The sequence below is a fragment of the Harpia harpyja genome, chromosome 19 (assembly GCF_026419915.1).
Source record: "Harpia harpyja isolate bHarHar1 chromosome 19, bHarHar1 primary haplotype, whole genome shotgun sequence".
Lineage (NCBI taxonomy): Eukaryota > Metazoa > Chordata > Aves > Accipitriformes > Accipitridae > Harpia > Harpia harpyja.
The window spans coordinates 1192713-1212370 of NC_068958.1; the positions used below are offsets into that span (position 1 = coordinate 1192713).

Consider the following 19658-nt stretch of genomic DNA (forward strand, 5'->3'; position numbering starts at 1 on the left):
TCTTGCTCTGCATCCGGAGAGGCTGGGGCGGTGGTTTTCAGGTCAGAGGCTGCATCCAGCACAGGAGGAAAATTCCCATTTCCCCACCAAGACTTTAACCGTGAAGTGGCCTGGACTCGGCTCCTCCAACCCTGGCAGCAGCTCCGCACCGCGGCCACGCCGGCACCGAAGCCATTCCCTGGCACATCCAGCCCTGCGCCAGCGCCTGCCAGCCACCGCTCACCCCTCTGGCCAGCGTCCATCCCGAAGCAGTGGTGGAGGAGCTGAAACTGCTGCAGTTCAACAGCAAGTGGGGCTGTAATTAGTGCCGGGTAGCATGGTTTTATGGAAAGTACAGCTTGTCAAAAAAATTTGGTTTCATTCTTTTAATTTAAAAATTTAACTAATAAAAGTAACTGAGAGCTGTGGTATACTTAGGCTTCTGTTAGGCATTTGATTTAATAGTACATGACGTTTTGATTAAAAAATTAGCTCTATATAATATCAATAGAGCACACATTAAAAGGATTAAGAATTGGCTGACTGACAGGTCTCAAAAAGTAGTTGTCAATGGGGAATCATCATCAAATGATGATGTTCAACGTTTTCATCCACAATCTGGAAGTAAATATGAAATCAGTGCTGATAAGATTTGGGATGACAAGGATTAGCAGGGAGGTGGGAACGCTGACAAGGGGGAGCTGCAGGGGCTATGGGGGGGCTGAGACGATGCCCCACACAAACGGCTTCCCGACCTTGCTGCCATGGGGAGCCGAGGGCGGCCAAGCCCCGCGAGGGCGGGGTGCCGGGGGTCACCATGGTTTTGGCCCCCCAAGCATGGCACAAGTCTCACTCTTTCAGCCGGAGGGGGGAGCTGGGGACCCCCGCCCCAGGCCCCCTGCACAGGGAGGCTTTGCCAAGGTGCAGCCGCGTGGCTGGCCAGGGCAGGAATTACAACATGGGGAGGGTGGATGGGGGTCTGTTCCAGGGAATGATCGGTGACGGTTTGGTACTGGGGATGTGATGAAAAACTGAAGGACTGGAGCACTTCTGGCTGAGCCCAGCCAGGAGCATCCCTCTGCCCCGAGCGCCAGGGCAGGGGCAATGGGCACCCGACCCACGGCTGCCCCAGGCTGCTGCGTATGCATCTGGGTCGGCCTTGATCGATCCCCAGCTGCTCGTGCCACAGCGGGCAGTGGGTCCCTGTGGTCCCACGGAGATGCGGCAGCAGCAATGGGAGGTCGGGGCTCAGCTGCCCACCCTGCAGCCCACAGCCCCCACGAGAGATCACCGGTGCCCCTGCAAACGTTCATGCATGAGCCGTGAGCTCTCGCAAGGCACAACACATCGCGCCCGACACCTCCCGAAACGGCTGAAGCCACCGCCAGCCCCAGCCACCACCTCAGCTGCAGGTTCAGGTGCTGCATTTATTACGGCGATGTAGGAAAATCTGCGGCTAACTTGCAGCTCCGCTTCACGTCAGCCCTGCGCTGGGAAGAGCAGCAGCCACCTCTGCTGGAGCTGCGGGTGGGAGGGTTTGCGGCACCATGGCGTGCGGGTGGCCCTGCCGGAGAGAGCGACTCCGGCACCCACGGGACGGGCACGGCACAGCCGGGTGTCACTCAGGGCCCCTCTTGCACACCTTTTCTGCACATCAGCTGAGTACGTGCAAACAGGACATAGCTGAGCTTTTTGGGGAGATGGAGGGGACAACACGTGCCGGTGCAGTGCCTCGTGGATACGTGCCACACCGACACAGCCCGAGCTGTGCAGGCTGCCACTGCGCGAGGAGCCGCGGGGACACAGTCACCCTAAACTGCTCGGGATGCAGCTCTGGGGCCGGAGCAATGGCTGGGGAGCAGCGGTGCTGCGGGGACCCATGCGGCACTGGTGCCGCTGGCCGCTCCCCAGCATGGGACAGGGCACTGCGGCTGTTCTTCCCCTGCTGCCTTTACCAGATGTGGATTTTTGAAAGGCAAATCTTTATTAGTGCAGGGAGTGTGCCTAACCCACATTAATTCCCAATTGTGAACGCTTTCAATTAGTGACTGCAGGCACTCAGCCTGCTGGATGTGTTCATTAGTGACATGGCCTTGCCGCTCAGTGACAAGCCCGTTGACAAACCTGTCTGACGGATGTGCAAGGTTTCGGCTGTGGCACAGAACTTGCATTAGCCCTGGAAGGAGGGACGGGAAGGCGAGGTGCCCGCAGCAGAGCGGGAACGTGCTCACACCGCTGAGCGCGTGGACCCCACATGGAGCCAGGGGGATGGCAGAGCCCCAGCACCCAAGTCCCCAGCAAGGGCGACTGGGTGCCTGTGATGGTGCACACTGGCAAAGGAGCCTCCCTTGTCCTGGGCTCAGCACATCCATCAGCAGGAGAGGCACTTGCAGAGCCCCTGGGGCTGCCGTGAGTGCTGAGTCCTCTAAATCCCGCTGAGCAGATGGCCCTGAGCCACCTTCAGAGGCACCTGGCGAGCAGAAGGACACGTCCCGTCCTCAACCGTGGGCAGGAGGAGCAAAACTGCGGGCGCCTTTGGTGCTTCTGCAGGGCGGCAGCTCAGGAGACCTGCTGGCCCAGGGGACGTGTTCTGGCACGGCCGCGGTGCTGCCTGAGCTGAGCCCCCAGCAGAGGATTTACCGGTGGGCATCGCTGCCCTCCTGGCTGTCCGTGGGAGCCAGCACGGCTCAGCGAGCTCCTGGCTCTGAGCACCCGCAGCAGCCCGGTAAAGGCATTGTGTTTCCACAAGGGCTCGACTGGCCCAATAAAAGATTATCAGCTAAATAAAACAAGAAGTGAGTGATGCCACTATGCCCTGTTGGATTGAAATTGTGTGAGCAAAGTGGTTTTCTCGGGGAGATTTATTTCCTCTGCTGGCTGCAGCCAGCCAGCCCAGCGGAGAGAATGAGCCTCTCGCTCCGAGGCCACTGCTCCCTCCTGCAGTCAGCACTCGGCTTTTATTTCATTTTTGAGGGAATCGGAACAATAAAGGAAATACAAACAGATATTCACCCATCGCAAAGCACAGGAGCACACGCGTGTGCACGTTTGCTCACCAGTACACGAGCCACGTGCTCTAGCCCTGCTCCCCCAAGTCCCACTCTCCCACCACACCAGCAGTGCCCAGCCAACACCTCAGCCCCAAAATCCCACCCGTAACCCGTTCCAGAGCCAGGAGGGCGATCCCACGCCAGTGGGGATGGCTCCTGCCCTGGCCTGGACCCGGCGTCAGCTGTGACAGCCGGGGCAGTGCTGGCACCCGTCCCATCGCTTGCACGCCGGGACCAGCACCAGTGCAGGCAGTGAGACAGCAGGACACTGGCGGGGGGCTCTTTGCCCCAAAACCTGGCCGGGGAGGGGGCAGGCAGCGGGTACAGAGGGTGGCAGAACTGCCTGTGCCGGCTGCACTTGCAGACGGTGCCGTTCAGGCTAAAGTGGAACCAGCTGTTGTTCTATTTGCTGGCCCTGGGCAGCAAAGCCAAGCAGCAGCTCATCTAGTGCTTTGCTTCGCTCTGGACCAGCACTCACCGGTGGCTGCTAGGCGGAGGACAGCGTGGCCGGCGTCTCCTCCACCCTGATGAGCTCAGCATCCTGCAGTGGATGCCATCGCTCCTGCTTTTGGTGGCAAGCGCCCGCGGAGGCTGCACACCGGACAGGGATGAGTCCCCAGAGCCTCAGGGAGGTCCTCAGACGAAGCCAGGGTCTCTGCCGTGGGTGACTGCCAGCGGCGGGGGACGGATCCTGGGGGCTCTTCCCCACCGCAGCCCGCGGGGAGCTGCCATGACACCAAACACAGCACCTGAGGTTATCAAATCTCTGCTGCTCAGAGTGATCCTCCCGCAGACAGCATGGCAGAAACGGAGTCCAAAACCGCTCACCATCACCTCTCCTGCCACGAGCTTCAATTTCAGATACCATCATCCCCCCGTAACGACCGGGCACCGGTACCTGCTCCTGCCGAGCCCCGCTTGCTGGAAAGCATGCCATTAGATCCCCAGTAATTGTAAATATTGCAAAGTGCTCGAGTCAGCAGTCTTGCTGAATTTTGCTTTCAACATCTGCAGCCCAATAAATCTTTGTCTCCTTCAGGTGAACTGTGCTCCCCGCTCAGGCTCCAATTTACATCCCTCAGCACCATCACCGCGGCAGTGCCGGCCCCGGTGGTGTCCCACCGCCAGCCCAGGTCGTTACCGCGTGGGGCCGCGGCCGCAGGGAGAGCGAGGGACCCGCCAGCCTCCCAGGAGCCACGGGCAGCCCTGGCCCCGCCACCGCCGAGCGGCCGCGCTGCGACGGGCCTGGTGGCCATCGGCACCGTTCACTTTGTGCCAAAACCCTTCTACTCACCAGACCTTTGCCGGGCTTTTTTTTTTTTTTAATTGTTTTCAAAACAGATTTCATGTGGTCCCAAAATGAGACCATGATTGTAAATTAAAGTGTAATTAGCCTTTACGCTTTTATATTCATTAACTCTTCTCTGTTAATGATGCAGAGGCTGGAGCACAAACCCAGCATTATGAAACCACATCCAGGAAATAAAATAGTGATTTAGATAATGGCCAGAATGTATTGCTACTTACACATAATTAAACAAATGCTCAATTTACACTTGGAAACATGAATGAATGTTGATTAACCCCAGCCCAACGACTCTGCTGGCGATGTGGTTAAGTGGCTGTGCTGCCGGTGGGGTTGGCGGTGGCGGGCGGCAGCGGGCAGGGCAGGGCACCCGCTGCCCGCAACGCACCTGCCTGGCCCAGGTGCTGCAGCACGGCCGAACCGCGCGGCCGCCCCGGCCCGGACCCGCGGCCACGGCCGCTTGGGCATCTCCGGCTCTGCAGGCTGGTGCCAAAACCCACCCGCCCCTCCCCACAGCAGCGAGGTCTCCACCGCCGCGTGGACAGGGGTTGCTGCCGGGGCCGGGGGGGACCACATCCAGCTCCTCATAGAACAGCAGAGACTCAGGGTGCCGCACCGATGCCAGCGGGGCCCGAGGCGGCATCGCCTTCGCTCCCGGCGGAGCAGCACCGTGGGCCGTGGGGTCCGCCTGCCGCTCCCGCGCAGGCTTTGTCTCCCGTCCCCCCGCGCCTCCTGCCCTCCAAATGTGCCAGTTACTATGGAGACATCGCCTCTTTAGCGCAGGAGGAGCCTAACGAAGTCCACAGTTGCAGGATAATGTTATTTTCTGCTGCAGCTCTGGACGCGAGGAGCCCGGGCTGGGGGACAGGCGCCAGGTCCCCCGGCTCCATCCCCCCTCAGGGCGGCACAGCGGTGCCCGGTCCCCCGCTCTGGGCTCTGCCAGGGGCTCCGCGCCCTACGCCGCTGCTGTGCCGAAAGCAGGGGCTCCCGTGGTCCTCGTCCCGGTGACCCCCTGCCCCGCAGAGCGAGAGGTGCCACCCACCGTGGGCTCCACTAACCACCCGTAAGCTGAGCCCAAGGAACAGAGCTGTTCGCAGGGACAGCTCAGGCCCCCCTGTAAGGAGCTGCTGGATGTGGAGCCGGATCTGGCGCCAAGCGGGGCCCCCGCAGCGTTTCGCGATGAGGTCGGCCGTGGGCTCCCGGCCAGGACAAGGCAGCAGCTCTCACCAGCAGCAGGCGAGCGACATGGCCCCACAAGGGTCTCTCCCCTCCTGGAGCCAGAGCTCGGGTCGTGCTGGGCACAGCAGAGCCCTGCGCACACACCGGGGGGGGCCGGTGCAGGTGCCGATCAGCCCCTGGGGAACCTCGGGGCCCAGCAGGGCCGTTCCCCCACCCCAGCCTGGCTCCACGTTGCCCACAGTGGTTCCCCACAGCATCCCCGCTGGCCCCACTCCCCAAATCCATCCCTGCCCCAGCACCCCGCGCATCCCTCAGCCCTGCAGTGACGGACAGGACGGCCGTGACGGTGCTGGCGTGGCATGTCGAGACCTCTGCTCCCAGGGAGTCCCCGTTCATGGATCGTTGACTCAACAGGCCATAATGGCTCCATCTATCGGGGTCAATACGGGTGCCTTTGACACATGACAGACAATAATTGCTCCTGCTTAGAGACTTTTTAGTTCATGGATCATTGACCTGATGGGCTGTAACAGCTCCGAAGGAGGCTGCACACCCCTGAGCTTAAACGCCTTCAGGAGCTTAAACGCCTTCAGGAGCAAGCGGCTGTGCAAAACCACTGCACGGGGCTGTGCAAAACACGCTCTCTCCAAAAACACGCTCCCCAGGACAAGTTGCCAAAGGCCCTGGGGCCCCCGTAAGCCCTCCTGGTAGCATGGCCGTGGAGGAAAGGCCATGGCAGGAGGCATAGGAGTCCAGGAGGAAAGGCCGGCATGCCCCAGCATCCCTCAAGCGCCAGGGGATAGGACCAGGGTGCACAGGGATGGGTTCACCTCCCAAGGTCTGCAGGCTGGAGCTCCCCTCTCCAACAGCAACTTCCAGGTATATGATTTAATGAAAGGCACAATAAGAAGTGAAACAATTAGAATTTCTGCCTCATTATCATGGTAATCTTATCAGTCGGATAATGAGGTATTAATGGAGATTTAATGTGCCTCTCATAACAGAATCCCTTGGAGAAAACACATAAGGAAATTGCTGTAAATCCACTTAATGATGGAAAGGTCCCCAAACACCATATTCCAGAGGATGAAAAATGCTGGATGCAAATGAGAGAGAATCAAGGTCAATAACACTGCAGGGACCGAGCTCACGGCAGCACCGCACCGCCACCGTGCATCCACCCCGGTCCTGCCGCTTCGCCCACCCGAATGGGGTGGGTGGGCAAAGCGGCAGGACCGGGGTGGATGCACGGTGGCCACCAAGATCCTACTGTCTCATAGGTGATGTGAACATTTCTTAAGAAACAACATGACTGAAACATAGTACTTTTGCACTTGACCACTCCCATGAAGGCATTAAACGGCGCACAGCAGAGGAACAGACATGGTCCTGGTGCCTGTCCCCACATGAGCCACCTCGCAGTGCCATGACAGCAGGTAGCTATTTTCTCCCCTCAAGCAACCAGGACAGGCAAGCTGCATGATTAAAAAAAACAAACCCCAACTGAAAAGCTCTGTGTTAAGCAGCCAACTCAGCAGTGCATCCTCTCCCACTAACTGGATCTTGTTTCTTTTTTGCCACTGTGCGCTCCCCGCAAGCTGTCGGTGCACGCATGAAAGAAGGTCTGAGGATACAACACAGCAGCGATGCGAAATGGGAAACCATGCAAAGTTAGTGGTAAGTTGTTCACACTTGCAATGCCATCTCCAGCGCAACTGCTGATCACATTGGAACAAGGCAGAAACATGAAATCCAGGCGGTTAAACTGCTCTCCTTTTAATCAGTTTTTACAGAATAATACATTAATAATCACGTTAGAGACAAGATGGGGTTCCTGTATACAAGATTGTGCAAGCTCATTAATTTAAATTTTATAAAGGCTTTACCAGGTTCAAAGAGGAGAGGCAGTACAAAGCTTTTAAACAGAGGTAAAGCACAATTAAAAGGTACAGAACACACACTACTAACTCAGCAGAGATTAATTCTCAAGTAGTACAGGCTCAACCAAGTCACCAGCTGTTACCCAAATAAGAGTATTCTTCCCCCTCCTTGTCCACTGCTTTCCTGCTGCTCCAGCTCTCCTGTCACGCTGCCAGCCGAAGGCTGCACAGTCTGTACCGCAGCACGGCCACGCAAGTTACACTTCTGCCAAACACACACGCTTCACTTGCCTGAAGCTTTGCTGCTGAACGGGCCTGCCTCCTCCTGCTGCTCCTGTTCGAACCCCCTTCCCCCACGTACTACTCAGCATTAACATGGCAGTGAGTTCTCAAACTTCTGCGAGAATTTGGCTCAACAGAACATAACGTTTTCAAGCGATACGAACCAACACTACGCTCACCAGAAACTCACCTACAGGAAACAGGATCACGTTCGTGGCTTTTTTTCCTGAAATTTATGGCAGTTACATTCAGCATTTGGTAGTATAAGGTCTTCAAAACAAAAACTTTTAAACTCAAATACTTAATAGGCCATACACATTCCAATTCTCCTTAAAGAGGATTTTAAAAAGCTTTAAAGAGAAATCTCACTTAAGGTTAGGAGCAAAAAGGAATCTCCTAGGGATGAAAAAAACCCCAGCCCTTTCCTTTCACTCCTCTACCCTAAAAAGGAAAACACCACCTCTGTAATATTAATAGGCAGAGCCACGCCCTCATTTAATTTGGCATTTCCTCCAGACATGCCGACAACCAGCGCTGAAGTCAACGACCAAGCCCTAAGTCCATGACTGCAATCTGCTACTAATGACCTCTCCCCCCTCCCCTTTCCCCAAAATGTTCCATTCATCCTTCAGTGGCTGAAGTAATTTAATTAACAGAAAGCACCAAGTTTACAGCAACAGGTACATGGTTGGCTGGCACCTTTTGGCAGCAGTTCTGTTACTTTTGGTCCTTTATGCACTGTCTTTTCACCTTTACTATTGCACACCAAAACCTAACAACATCACTTCCTATACATATAATTTATCATTTTAAAACAAAACATTACGGGACACCAGAGGAAAATAGTAAGAGGACATTACAGGAAGGTTTTTAATTCTTTGGAAAGCCTAATTCTCTAACTACACCTACCAAGACTACATAAAGGACTTTCAGAGTAGGTTGAAAAAAAGAAGCAAAGGACCATCTTGCTATGAAGACTCTCAGCTCATCTGGGGCTCATTGAAACACTTACGGGTCTTAAATAACTAAATAATAATAATAATAATAATAAAAGACTCCAGTTCTTTTAAATATTTTTCTACGCAGAAAAACAAAGTGATAAAAACTGTGAAGGAAATGGTTCTTGCCCCTTCCATAAAGGAGAGCAAACCTGAAAGACCTGATGGTGTTGATAAATCCTGCTTGCCAAGTTTGCAAACAGAAGCAACACACAGGGTAATCACCAACTTAAGTGTCTCTGTGCCTTCTTTAAGATTGTATAAATACTCTCCTTGACTAAAACTCAAACTGTAGGACTAAAGAACTTTCATACATCGGTCTTAACATCTCAGATATTCAAGTAATAATTAAATATTACAGGACACTTCAATATAAATAAATTTATATTGCTTTTAGATATGATCTGGCCATATCTTCAAGGGCATATTTGTGCTTCACTGCTGAGTGTTATTGGTCAGGGCTGTGCTTGCAATATTAAGTTATATGTTCAGCACCAAAAACGCATCAAGGCTAAATAACTAGAATATTGCAATGCTACACAGACTGAGTTACCACAGTAAGGCAGATCAGAAGAATTTTGTTTCTACCAAGTATTGCTCCTCCACACAATCAAGTCTCTAATAGAGGAGAAAGACTATAAATAAAAGAAAAAAGTTGCCATCCCACCCTCTCACCTGTGATTAGTTTGGCAAAAATGCTATACTGAATTACATATTAGAGTCCTAGAAAGGAAGTTTCTTTAATTATGCCTTGACAAGTAGCACAGCCAAATCAAGCACTTGATACTTTACATAAATTGCTCTAATTTCAATTAATCAAATGATTTTCCCAAGTACTAGTTGCTTATGGGTTTTAATCGTCAAAATGCACACACACACCTCCATTCCTCCCCCCCCCCCCCCCAAAAATCATTGATCGTATTTTGAAAAGAATGCGAGAAAGATTTTGTTTTCTTTACCACTCACAGACACCAAGTCTTAACACATCCCTCTGTCAGAAGTGCAATGAACGCTCTGGGAAGAGCAAGAAATAATACTGACATGAAAAAGTTAAATGCTCGCTGTCCTTTTTCACTGTAATTCTAGCTAAAAAAGAACAGCGAGTACTTATATACAGATAACAACCACTGGCCATCACTCAGACCATTTCACTCATGAAAAATCCATGTGGTGTTGTGCATAAAAACTTCTTTAAATTGATAATTGTCAGTTTAAGGGAAAGGTGGGGTGAGAAATCTATAAAACACCCTGAACTGATGTCATGATATGTTTCATAAAGAACAGTGTTATATTTTAAAATATTTTATATGAACAGTAAAACTTGCACTGCTGCATAGCAGACAACACGAAGAACATTTAGTAAAAACATTCACTGAAACCCCTGGCATATGTATTTAATGTCACTAATCAAAATATATATTACAGTCCAAGGTTCTGTTAAGGATCTCTGTTTGGGGTTTGTACAGTATACACAATATCTCAGAAAAAATATTACAGTAAGGTATTTTATTTCTCCTTTTTTATATTAGACTTATCTATTGTAACTTACAGTCCCTCTCCTCTATATATCCAAACCTTTGTAACACCCTAATGCCCTAGCCAAAAAATGTTTAGCTATCTAACAAGCCCTATTATAAATTCCAGTTTTAGAAATTTCAGTAATCTTAATTACATTTTAATAAATAGTTCAGTTTGCCCTTTTTTAATCTTAGCCTTTTGAGGAAGTCCTTTCATTACCAAAACACAGTATGTCACAACCTATTAGAGGTCAGAGAGGCTTTTGCTTGTTTATTCAAAGGATAATGAGTCCAAAGATAATTGCGACGCATTAAATATAGTTATATAATATTTACACTGTCCTCTCAGATTTTAAATTTAGGTGAAATATAATTGACAATTAATGTCAGCTACTACAAACTTTCAGTGTGGCTGGTGCTTTATTAATAAAAGGTGTATTAAGCTAGAAAGTATACTAAGTGGTTGCCCTGATTCTTGTTTTGGTTTTCTATTAGAAATTAAATGAAGTGAATTATTCATGTGAGTAAGAATTCAGGAAGAGGGGTGGTGAAAAAAGCATGAAGAATTTTCTGCATGTTTTGAAATTCCAAAATACCTGAAAACTGTGGTCCCTTTTACAGTGCCAGTATCTACAGGGGAGAAAAATGCAACCAAAAGAGAAGAGGAAAATCTGTTAAATTAATTTGATTAGTAAAGGTGTGTTTTAAAATGCCTCAATTCTGTACAGTATTATACAAGGAAAGTCTCTTCTTCAGCTTTTGCAGCTGTTGTACATTCTTATATACTCTTCTTCTGCTAACAGTCTGCCCATACATGTGCTGTTTGAGTTACTTGCGATCATCAATAGTTTTAATGAATTCAACTGCTGCTGTGAACTGCATCCACCAGTATGATTCTTCTCCAGATAAACAGTTGGCATAGAAACTACTAATGTACTGAACAGTGGACAGCAAGCAAGGTGGATTTGCCTGAGGGTTAAAGAAGAAAGAGATACTCACAGTTTGTTTGCAAAGCTAAACATAAAACATTATAAGATACAGCATAGAAATACAATTCTATTTGTGCAGCGATCCTCACACATTCATAATACATGATTATGTAACGTATCTGTAGGGTAGTGACTGTTTATCCAGACCATCCCCATTTCACACACTCAGAAGGCATTAGATTTGATGAAAGAAGCATTTTTCCAACAAGGAAAAATGACTAGCAGGCCAAGACGACGAGTAACACTGGCAGAATCTATAAAAGTCATCAAGGATTTCAACACGTGGAAAAGCCTATTGTTTTAGCATCTTATACATGACAGACCATTCTCCAAATGCTCATATGTCAAAAAAGGTCAGCAACACAACGCAAGTCAGTCCTAGTGTGGATCTTGGTCCGGAAAGAGGACAGCACTAAGCAGGCACAGATGAAAGATGCTGGTGGACATACCTCAAAAAACCCCCACTCCACACACAATGTCTGCACCCCAATTTCCTTCGTTCCAAATGCAAAGCTTGCTTGGATTCAAAAACCATAACTGTGACCACATTTCTGATGCTTCTATTTAAACCTGCCGAATTAGGTCCGGTTTTGAGTCTAGCATGCTCCCAGTTGCCCAAATGCATTATTTTTCTTCCTAAAATTTGCTTGTTTATTACAAGAATTAGCTGGGGTTTCTGATCTTTGCAAAAGAACTCACCTTTATGAGGACAAAGACCAGAACAGGAACAAAATCATCTGCCCCAGGTACTGAGTCTTCATTTGCCAGACTAAGCAGGTTCATGATGGTTGAACACATTCGCAGGATACACTGTACTTTGTCTCGGGGGGTTTTATAAGCGCTTATTGTGCGGATTTCAGACTGTGCAGATGGCCATGGTGCCTCCCGGAGATATACCTAGGAAAAAAACCCAACATGCTGCCAGTTCTTGTTTGTCCAAGCTACTACTGTGCACCACAGAGGATCTGAAGTACCAGAGACTTGCAGGCAGGAGCAAGGCTCCAGAGAAATGGGAAGCTTTAAGTCAAGATGGTTACATTACACTCACAGCTAAGGTGGCTTCCTACTGTGTTATAATAAAAAACTACACGGAGCCAACACTCTGTGTGCAACTAACATAATTCGCCTGTGCTTCTTCCTGACTTCTCCAGCACCTTGTTTCAAATGAATGTAGAGCTGTACATCTCAGTCTTCCATATCAGCAGCTTTACGAACACTCACTGTTTTGAGTCATACAGTTCAAGTGCTGAATTGAGAACTAGTAAGGCTGCAAACATCCAGCCTCTGACAGGCTTCTTAAGCCTACCAACCTACTTTTAGTTATCCTATTTACCATGAGAAAAGTGAAAGCACTGGGCGAATTTACAGATCTGCAAGGTGCCATTAATTCTGGCTAGTTCAGAAAGAACTTGACAGCTGTAAACAACAGCTATGGCATATGAATCACATCAGAAGCATAAAGGATTCAAATCTTGTCTTTTGAAGCAAATTATCAGAAAGTTACTGCATCTTAGTGCAGTGTAGTATTAGTTCTTAAATCTTACTATCAGGACAGATGTAGTAAAATCAGAAAAAAAATTAATTTGGAAGGATCAGTCAGTGGACGATACTAAAGCATGGGTACAGCATGTTTTTCCTGCACGATATTTCAGCTGTCACAGATAGAAAAGCAATGCTTCTACCTGTAAAACGAAACAACCATCTCCCCATCCAAAACACAATCAAAACCAAGCACCCCAACACACACACAGAAGTCAAGGAAAGGAGAAGTTGTTACCTCAGGTATCTGAAGTGCTTTGTGGTTTGCAGTCACTACTTTAGATAACCTCTGTATGTGCTCATGAAGGACCCTGAAAACAAACACAAAAAACAAGAGTGAAAAATAAGCAGCAGCCAGCAGTCCCCTGGAGTTTCCCACTAGTTTTAAGTTTGATAGTATGAGAGAGATCTTCAGGAATGCATATAATCATGATGGTCCTACAGCTAATGGACACAAGGTCAATAAGAGGTGCAGAGGATTTTTGCTATACAATCAAGTACAACCACACAGCCAGTAGAGCATTCAAACAGCGTACATTCTAAGATACAAAAGCCAAAAACCCAAATGCATGGAAAATACTGTACCAAAATGAAAATGGAAGGAGTCCTGAAGCAGATTTTGATCATTCTCTCAGCATACACACTTGCAGATCTGAAAGTCTGTATCCTGAGTCATTAAATTCACAATTTTATTCTGTACTAGCAGTTTGTTGCAAACACAAAAACTTTTGCACATGACGCTAAAGCACTTCCATGTTCTTTTACAAAATGTTCTAAAAGAAAACATGAGTTTGTATGGCATGGCTAACTTAGTCAAGTCTGTCACATGAAGACTGCACAGCTTCCATCTGCACCAACTGCAAAAGAAAAACCAGGTACTCCAAATTACATTAACTTACTGGTCACGCAAAATATCTCCATCCTGATTAGGGTAGAACGCAAGTTTGAAAATACGATTCATCACACTACGTTCTATAGCTAATTGTGCATCCTGAAGCTGTTCTTCACTGGCATTCTGCCATATGGCATCCTGAGCCATTGCTCCATATAAGAACTGAAGAAAATCCTCCACTTGGGCTGTTTTATCATCTGCTGCTGTGAGTTTCTGGAAATCTGATAAAAAGTAAAAAGAGAGAGAACATTCAGTTAAGTAAAAAACATTATTTCTGATAGGTTTTTCTGGAAAGAAGAGCCCAGAATCTACTTCAGGCTTCTTGCCAGGCAGCACTGAGGCTCTGTTTTGCCCACACCCCAGTAAGGGAAATACAAGCAGGAACACTTGAAATAAATGGAGGAATTAAAGGAAAAGCATATAGAACACATTTAGCAAAGCATATGGTCAAAATACTCTACTTGATACTGTGTTAATCACTTCCTCTGCAGTACCAGTTCTTATGCCTTCTCTCCAGCCACCCACAGAGATAACGCCCAGAACAATCACTAGAACAGTTGCTGGTAGGAACCAGTGCATGCAAAGTTGTCAGATGCTGAAAGGAGGGGGGGGGCGGGGGAAGGTATCAAGAAAACCCATGTGGACCATTTCCTACCCCTACCTTTATTAAGTATGCATAGTTGCAACATTCATATTTATCTACAAAATACAGAATGAGTGATGCAGCCAAGTTAATGCAGCATGACCAAATCACTGGCCATTCATTGGCTTCATATTTATAGCACTCTCCACCAGAAGACAACTGCCACTCACATCTGCCAGCAGCCTAAATGCCACAGTTGCCAATTTCGGTTTTAGATCATCCAGAAATAGCTGTCTCCTTTCTGTCCAATGAAAGGGCTTTAACTCCTTCCTGGGTCACTGAATCTTATTACCAGAAATTTAATCCCAGTATATGTAAGTTCTCATGTTAATTCTAGCCTATTCAGGCACATTTAATACGCAGCACTATATGCTCCAGGAGCAAGAACTGACGCTAAATTTCTTATGTACTTCATTAGGCCAGGTATGTGCATAGAGAACATAGAAATAGTTTGTTTTAAGTGACTCTGTTTTGAGAGAGTTGTCCTCCTGGTGCAGCTATCCCTTATGGCATGGTATTTTTGAATCTTTGATTAATTTCATTCATACTACTACTATTCCCCATATCTTCTAAGGTGCAACCACAGGTTCTGTACTGAGGACTGAATGCTGCAACTTAATTTATCATTTATCAGTAGATCTAAAATAATTAATAGTATTCATGCTTCTTCCATGGGGCGGATGCTAGATAATATGATTTAGCATAACTTTTTAGGCCAAGTGAGGTCAAATTACCTTCATTCTCTTAGCCCATGAAAAATGCAGACAGTTACCATGGCTTAGCTGCACAACATACTGTTAAGTCACAGTAATCTGTCTATTTGAGCCATTAATTGGCCAGCTGAAATGAAAATCGTTTTAGGAATCTGCTCCTCAGATCAGAAGTTGTATTTTAAAACATTAACCTGAGCCAGCATCTAAATATGGAGTAAAGGAATATAAATATTCCACAGTCTGCATTAATCTTACCTTGAATAAACTCCCTTATTTTCTTTTCTTTGCTCTCTAGCAGTAATCTCACACATACTGTAGTGAAGTATCTATTGGCCACTTCTTTATCTCGCAGAACTCTTTGCAACAGCCTTTCCAAGTGCGCTTGTGTCGTTTGCAGGCCTTGGCGACACCGAGTTAAATAAGCGATATATGGAGCTCTTTTCCTAAAATAAGGAGTGCTCTGCATTAGATTCATAATAAAGATAGAGGTTAATAGCTTTATAAACTGTTAAGTTGTAGTGCAAGAGGAATCTTCAACCTGTTGTTTTTAAAACAAAGATAACACCTGAATTCAGAAGTTCCATTTTATGCAGATTTCTCTGACTGAAATCACTGCCCTTGCAGCACTCCAGAATGCTAGATTAAAGCAAACTTCAAACAGCATCTCTTGCGTGTTAGAGCTGAACATTAGCCACAAATTGATTTAAACCTGAGTTTATTACTATCTGGACTGACTTAAGGTCCAAGCTTTTTTAAGCCTTTCGCAGATCGTGAGACAATTTCATCATTTTGTGGGGAAGCAGAGATGTAATAACCTGATTTGGCGAAGAACAATTTAAACCAAAAGGGATCTTCCCAATCTGTTAGTGAATAAATATATGCATTTGGAAACCCATTAATAATAAGATAGTGAACAAACTACCTATAGTCCTCTGCAATAGATGCCAGCAGCTTTCGACAGGTCCTGTTATCAAAGCGGCTTACACATCGCATTGTCTCTTGTAGCTGGGCCATCAAGTTCTTGTCTTGGAGGTTAATAGCTTCAGCTAGCTGAACTTTCAAGAAGCACACAATTTCATTATCTAATAAAGAACAAAGGAAAATTATTAAGGAAAAGAAATGTAGGCATGATGAAAACAAAACTGGTTTTGAATATGAGAAACACGTAACAGTTCAAAACTTCTGTACATTAGGCAGTAAGTGTTATTTTAAGAACATTTTAATAAGTCTTTTTGAATTTTGCAGATATCAAGGGATACGTTTTCATATCACTATCTTATTTAGTATTTAGAACCATACTGAAACGTGACGAGGACCAGATAAGATGACAAATTCACCTGTGTGCAAATAAACCTAGAATGAATGGAGGAATGCAAACACAAGACACATATACTAAGTCAACGTAAAGAGTCAGTAAATGATACAAGTTACTCTAGTAGTACAGTAGCACAATTCCTAACAGCACCTGTATTTTGGGAGTCTATTCTACATCTTCAGGCTCTACCTTGCAGTATATCGGAGATACTTCATTACAAAAGAAATTAGACCCGATTTAGTTGGCAGGTTTGTTTGTAGAGTAAGAAAGAAAACATTTTGGGGGGCAAAAGGTGGCCTACGCCTTTGGCATCTATGCCAAACAGAAGTTACCATAAATGGTGCAGTCTAAGTGCCATTAGATGGGAGAAGAGACATATACAATACAAAATATCCATATGTATAGAGAACGTTTACCTTCAGGGTCTGTGTGGTCTGGCAGACCATTCCTTGTTGAATGTGTCAACATTGGGAAGGCAACAGAATCTGCTGAACAAAGAGCCAATCTCAATTTCTTCTTTGCATCCCTTAAAGAAGAAAAATATTTTCTTAACAAAGTTGCTGCAAGGTCTGCTTCTTCAATAAGCAATCTTAACTTTTTGTTTTTCTGTTTTTTTAAATACTGCCTAAAAGTTATTTAACATTAATTTTAACGTATCAATGTTGTCAAGACTTTAGAATATCAGTTCTTTTGATACAGCGACTAGACCAGTTTCAAAGGAATTTTCCTAAACACTGCACTGCTCTGTCCTCTCACGTTACAATATCCCCCCTTCATCAGTGGAAATATGGCAGTTTGAGGAAATATGGCCTAAAACTAAAAGCATGTAAAAGTTTACAATTGATCCATATTAAGATTTTCATGGGAACACTCACATGGCTTCAGCTTTTAATTCTACTTTGTGGGTAAGATTAAACCTGCAAATGTATTTACCTATAGGAGAAAGCAGAACTTTGTGGCTGTGCTACTTGACTTGCAGAGTCTGGGAGATCATCTGCAGACATGTTTTGCAAAGCCTCATCACGTGGAGAGTCATGCATACTCTCACCATCCCCAATAGCCTCTATGGAAATTAAAAAAAATAACATTACACTTGAAGAGAGGAGTCAGAAGAAGAAACTAGACTAATATTCTTTATTTCCTTCTTTTTATTCTAAGGTCATGGGGGGAACGGAGACAGCAAATAAAACAACTTATTCAGAACAAGTGAAAAAAGTATATTAAAAATATATAATCTACAAGTCACTAAGAAGAAACTGCATCTGTTTTGGAAGGCAATATACTTCAGTATCCATTTAAAAAAAACCAAACACCTGGTAAGAGATGTGCTATTAACAAGCCACCACCTCAATGGCAATATGAAAGAGCGGTCCTCAGGAATATTGATTTAATTTCCAGTCACTGAGGGACTGTCCCACAGATTATTTGACAAAATGTTCCTGGTTTAGAGCTCACGTTGTTCAGCTGTTAGTACTAACATTGGTCTAGAATACTGAAGTGTTTTTATCTTTAAGGAGGAGAAACTATGTTGGCGATGATTATAAAAGCCAGGTTCTCACCTGCACCGTCATAGTTCACTATGGCTCCTTCACTAGGACTGGTTCGCTTAATTGCATTCCTGTATTTGTCCAGAATGTCCTCTGCAGCTTGTGCCTGTGCACTGAGCCTTGGGCTGGGATCATCTGAAAAGACCATTAAAAACAACAGGAGTTAACCTTGTATTGTGCCAACTGAAAGCAAATACAAAAATTTAGACCTACACATTTGGACTCTTGTTTTTAGCCACACCAAATAGCTGCTTGAGTTCCATGTAACCACAATTCAAATATATTTACAAAGTCTGAAGCAAAAGCAGAAACAAAAAAGTACAATGAAAGTGAACAAATAAAGCCAGATCCTTAGCATATTTATACTGTTTACACAAGTGGTTCTTGTATATTTGAAGACTTCTAGAAATGATTAGGCAAACAGAAAACTAAACACCCAGGTTCAAACCATGTTTAATTTAGCACTTAAATAATTATTACAGGAATGTGTCTGCAACTATCCTTACAGCTCAGCTATGATAAGGATAGGAGCTTTATAATGATGAAGAAAAAAAAAAAAAAAAAAAGGAGTTGAGAGTTGAGAATCCAGTACTATACATACTGACAGAAGCATGGCAATTTAAAAACAGTCTTCAAGTCAAGAAGTCTTTATCCACTTTCTTATTCAGAAAGCCAGTTGTAAACATTAACTACAATAGCATATACCTTTCTGTAAATAGATACCTGGTGGGCACTCTGGAACTCTAGAGGGCATGTTATGAGAAAAAATTACTATGATGATATTATTCACATACCTTGAAGTGTTGAATATCTGTCAGGCACCATGTCATCTTTGTCTTTTTCTTGTTTTTCTTTCTTTCTAAATGGAATAGGAGCTGAAAATGCAAGGTATCTTATCAAAGACTATTCTGAGATAATGGCCAGACTGAAGAAACTTTAAGAAAGTGGCTAATGCATAAGTTTGTCATCAGATAAACTTTAATAAAAGCATAAGCTTATCTATGGGGTGGAACAGAACTGTACTGTCATCATAAGTAGTAAGCTCTACCTTTAACAAACATGCTACCATGAGCCAGGCAGAACAGTTTTGCCTTCCAGGTACAGTACGCTCTAGGCAAATACTAGCCAAGGGAGTCAGGTAGCTTCCCATTTTTATTTACATTTTTTTAATATTTTAGTTTACCAATAGTCCTAACTCAAATATTGGTCATAATGACATGAATCTTTTCTGGCAACTAGTTCCCACTAGTAAGTTCAGGGAGAAGATGCAAAGTCAGCACATTGTGAAATGGAAAAGCAAACGAAGTGGTATTAAAATACTATAACATTATCTAGAGTCACACAGAGACTGCAAGGATTACATTGGTTCTTTTCTAACTGAAAGTCTGTTTTAAAAAAAGGCAAGAATATCTAATATTGCACACATTGTTCCATCCCCAGTTGTCATTATTCACAGCATGAAAGCAAAATATTATCTTGCACAAGCTTTACTTTGTAAATAGCCAAAGTCTAATTTCCACTCATGCCGTGTTACAAGAGATACCCTAAGTTATCAATATCCTTCAACTAGCACGCTACCATCCATAGAGAATTAAGACTAGTTCTCAGTGAAGCTGCCCTGAAGTTAATATCACACAACTACGAAATGACTGGCCTCACATAAGGATTCCAAGGTTACCAAATGATTAAGATAACACAATGCCTAACCAAATTCCTTTCAGCTTACACACCTCTTTATAGGTACTGCATACTTTATATTTCAATAATTCTCTCTTTACTGCAACACTTGCAATTTTATAAATAAGAATCCTTTATTTCTCAAAATTAAA

General features: G+C 45.7%; 2 protein-coding genes across 7 annotated transcripts in view; one reads left to right on the forward strand and one right to left on the reverse strand.

Annotated features, from left to right (window-relative positions):
* HSPA5 (heat shock protein family A (Hsp70) member 5) overlaps positions 1–19658 on the forward strand; it is a 101047-nt gene that overhangs the window by 53764 nt on the left and 27625 nt on the right. The gene's annotated exons all lie outside the window — the stretch shown is intronic.
* GAPVD1 (GTPase activating protein and VPS9 domains 1) overlaps positions 7275–19658 on the reverse strand; it is a 32333-nt gene continuing 19949 nt past the window's right edge. For all 6 annotated transcript variants that reach the window (XM_052815891.1, XM_052815892.1, XM_052815890.1 and 3 more), the window contains 10 exons: positions 18624–18704; positions 17842–17964; positions 17216–17345; positions 16699–16808; positions 15890–16049; positions 15223–15410; positions 13619–13832; positions 12958–13030; positions 11880–12077; positions 7275–11160 (listed from right to left, as the gene is read on the reverse strand). In XM_052815891.1, coding sequence (XP_052671851.1) covers positions 11020–11160; positions 11880–12077; positions 12958–13030; positions 13619–13832; positions 15223–15410; positions 15890–16049; positions 16699–16808; positions 17216–17345; positions 17842–17964; positions 18624–18704 — 1418 coding nt within the window. In that variant the 3' untranslated portion in view covers positions 7275–11019. The remainder of the gene's footprint in view (positions 11161–11879; positions 12078–12957; positions 13031–13618; positions 13833–15222; positions 15411–15889; positions 16050–16698; positions 16809–17215; positions 17346–17841; positions 17965–18623; positions 18705–19658) is intronic.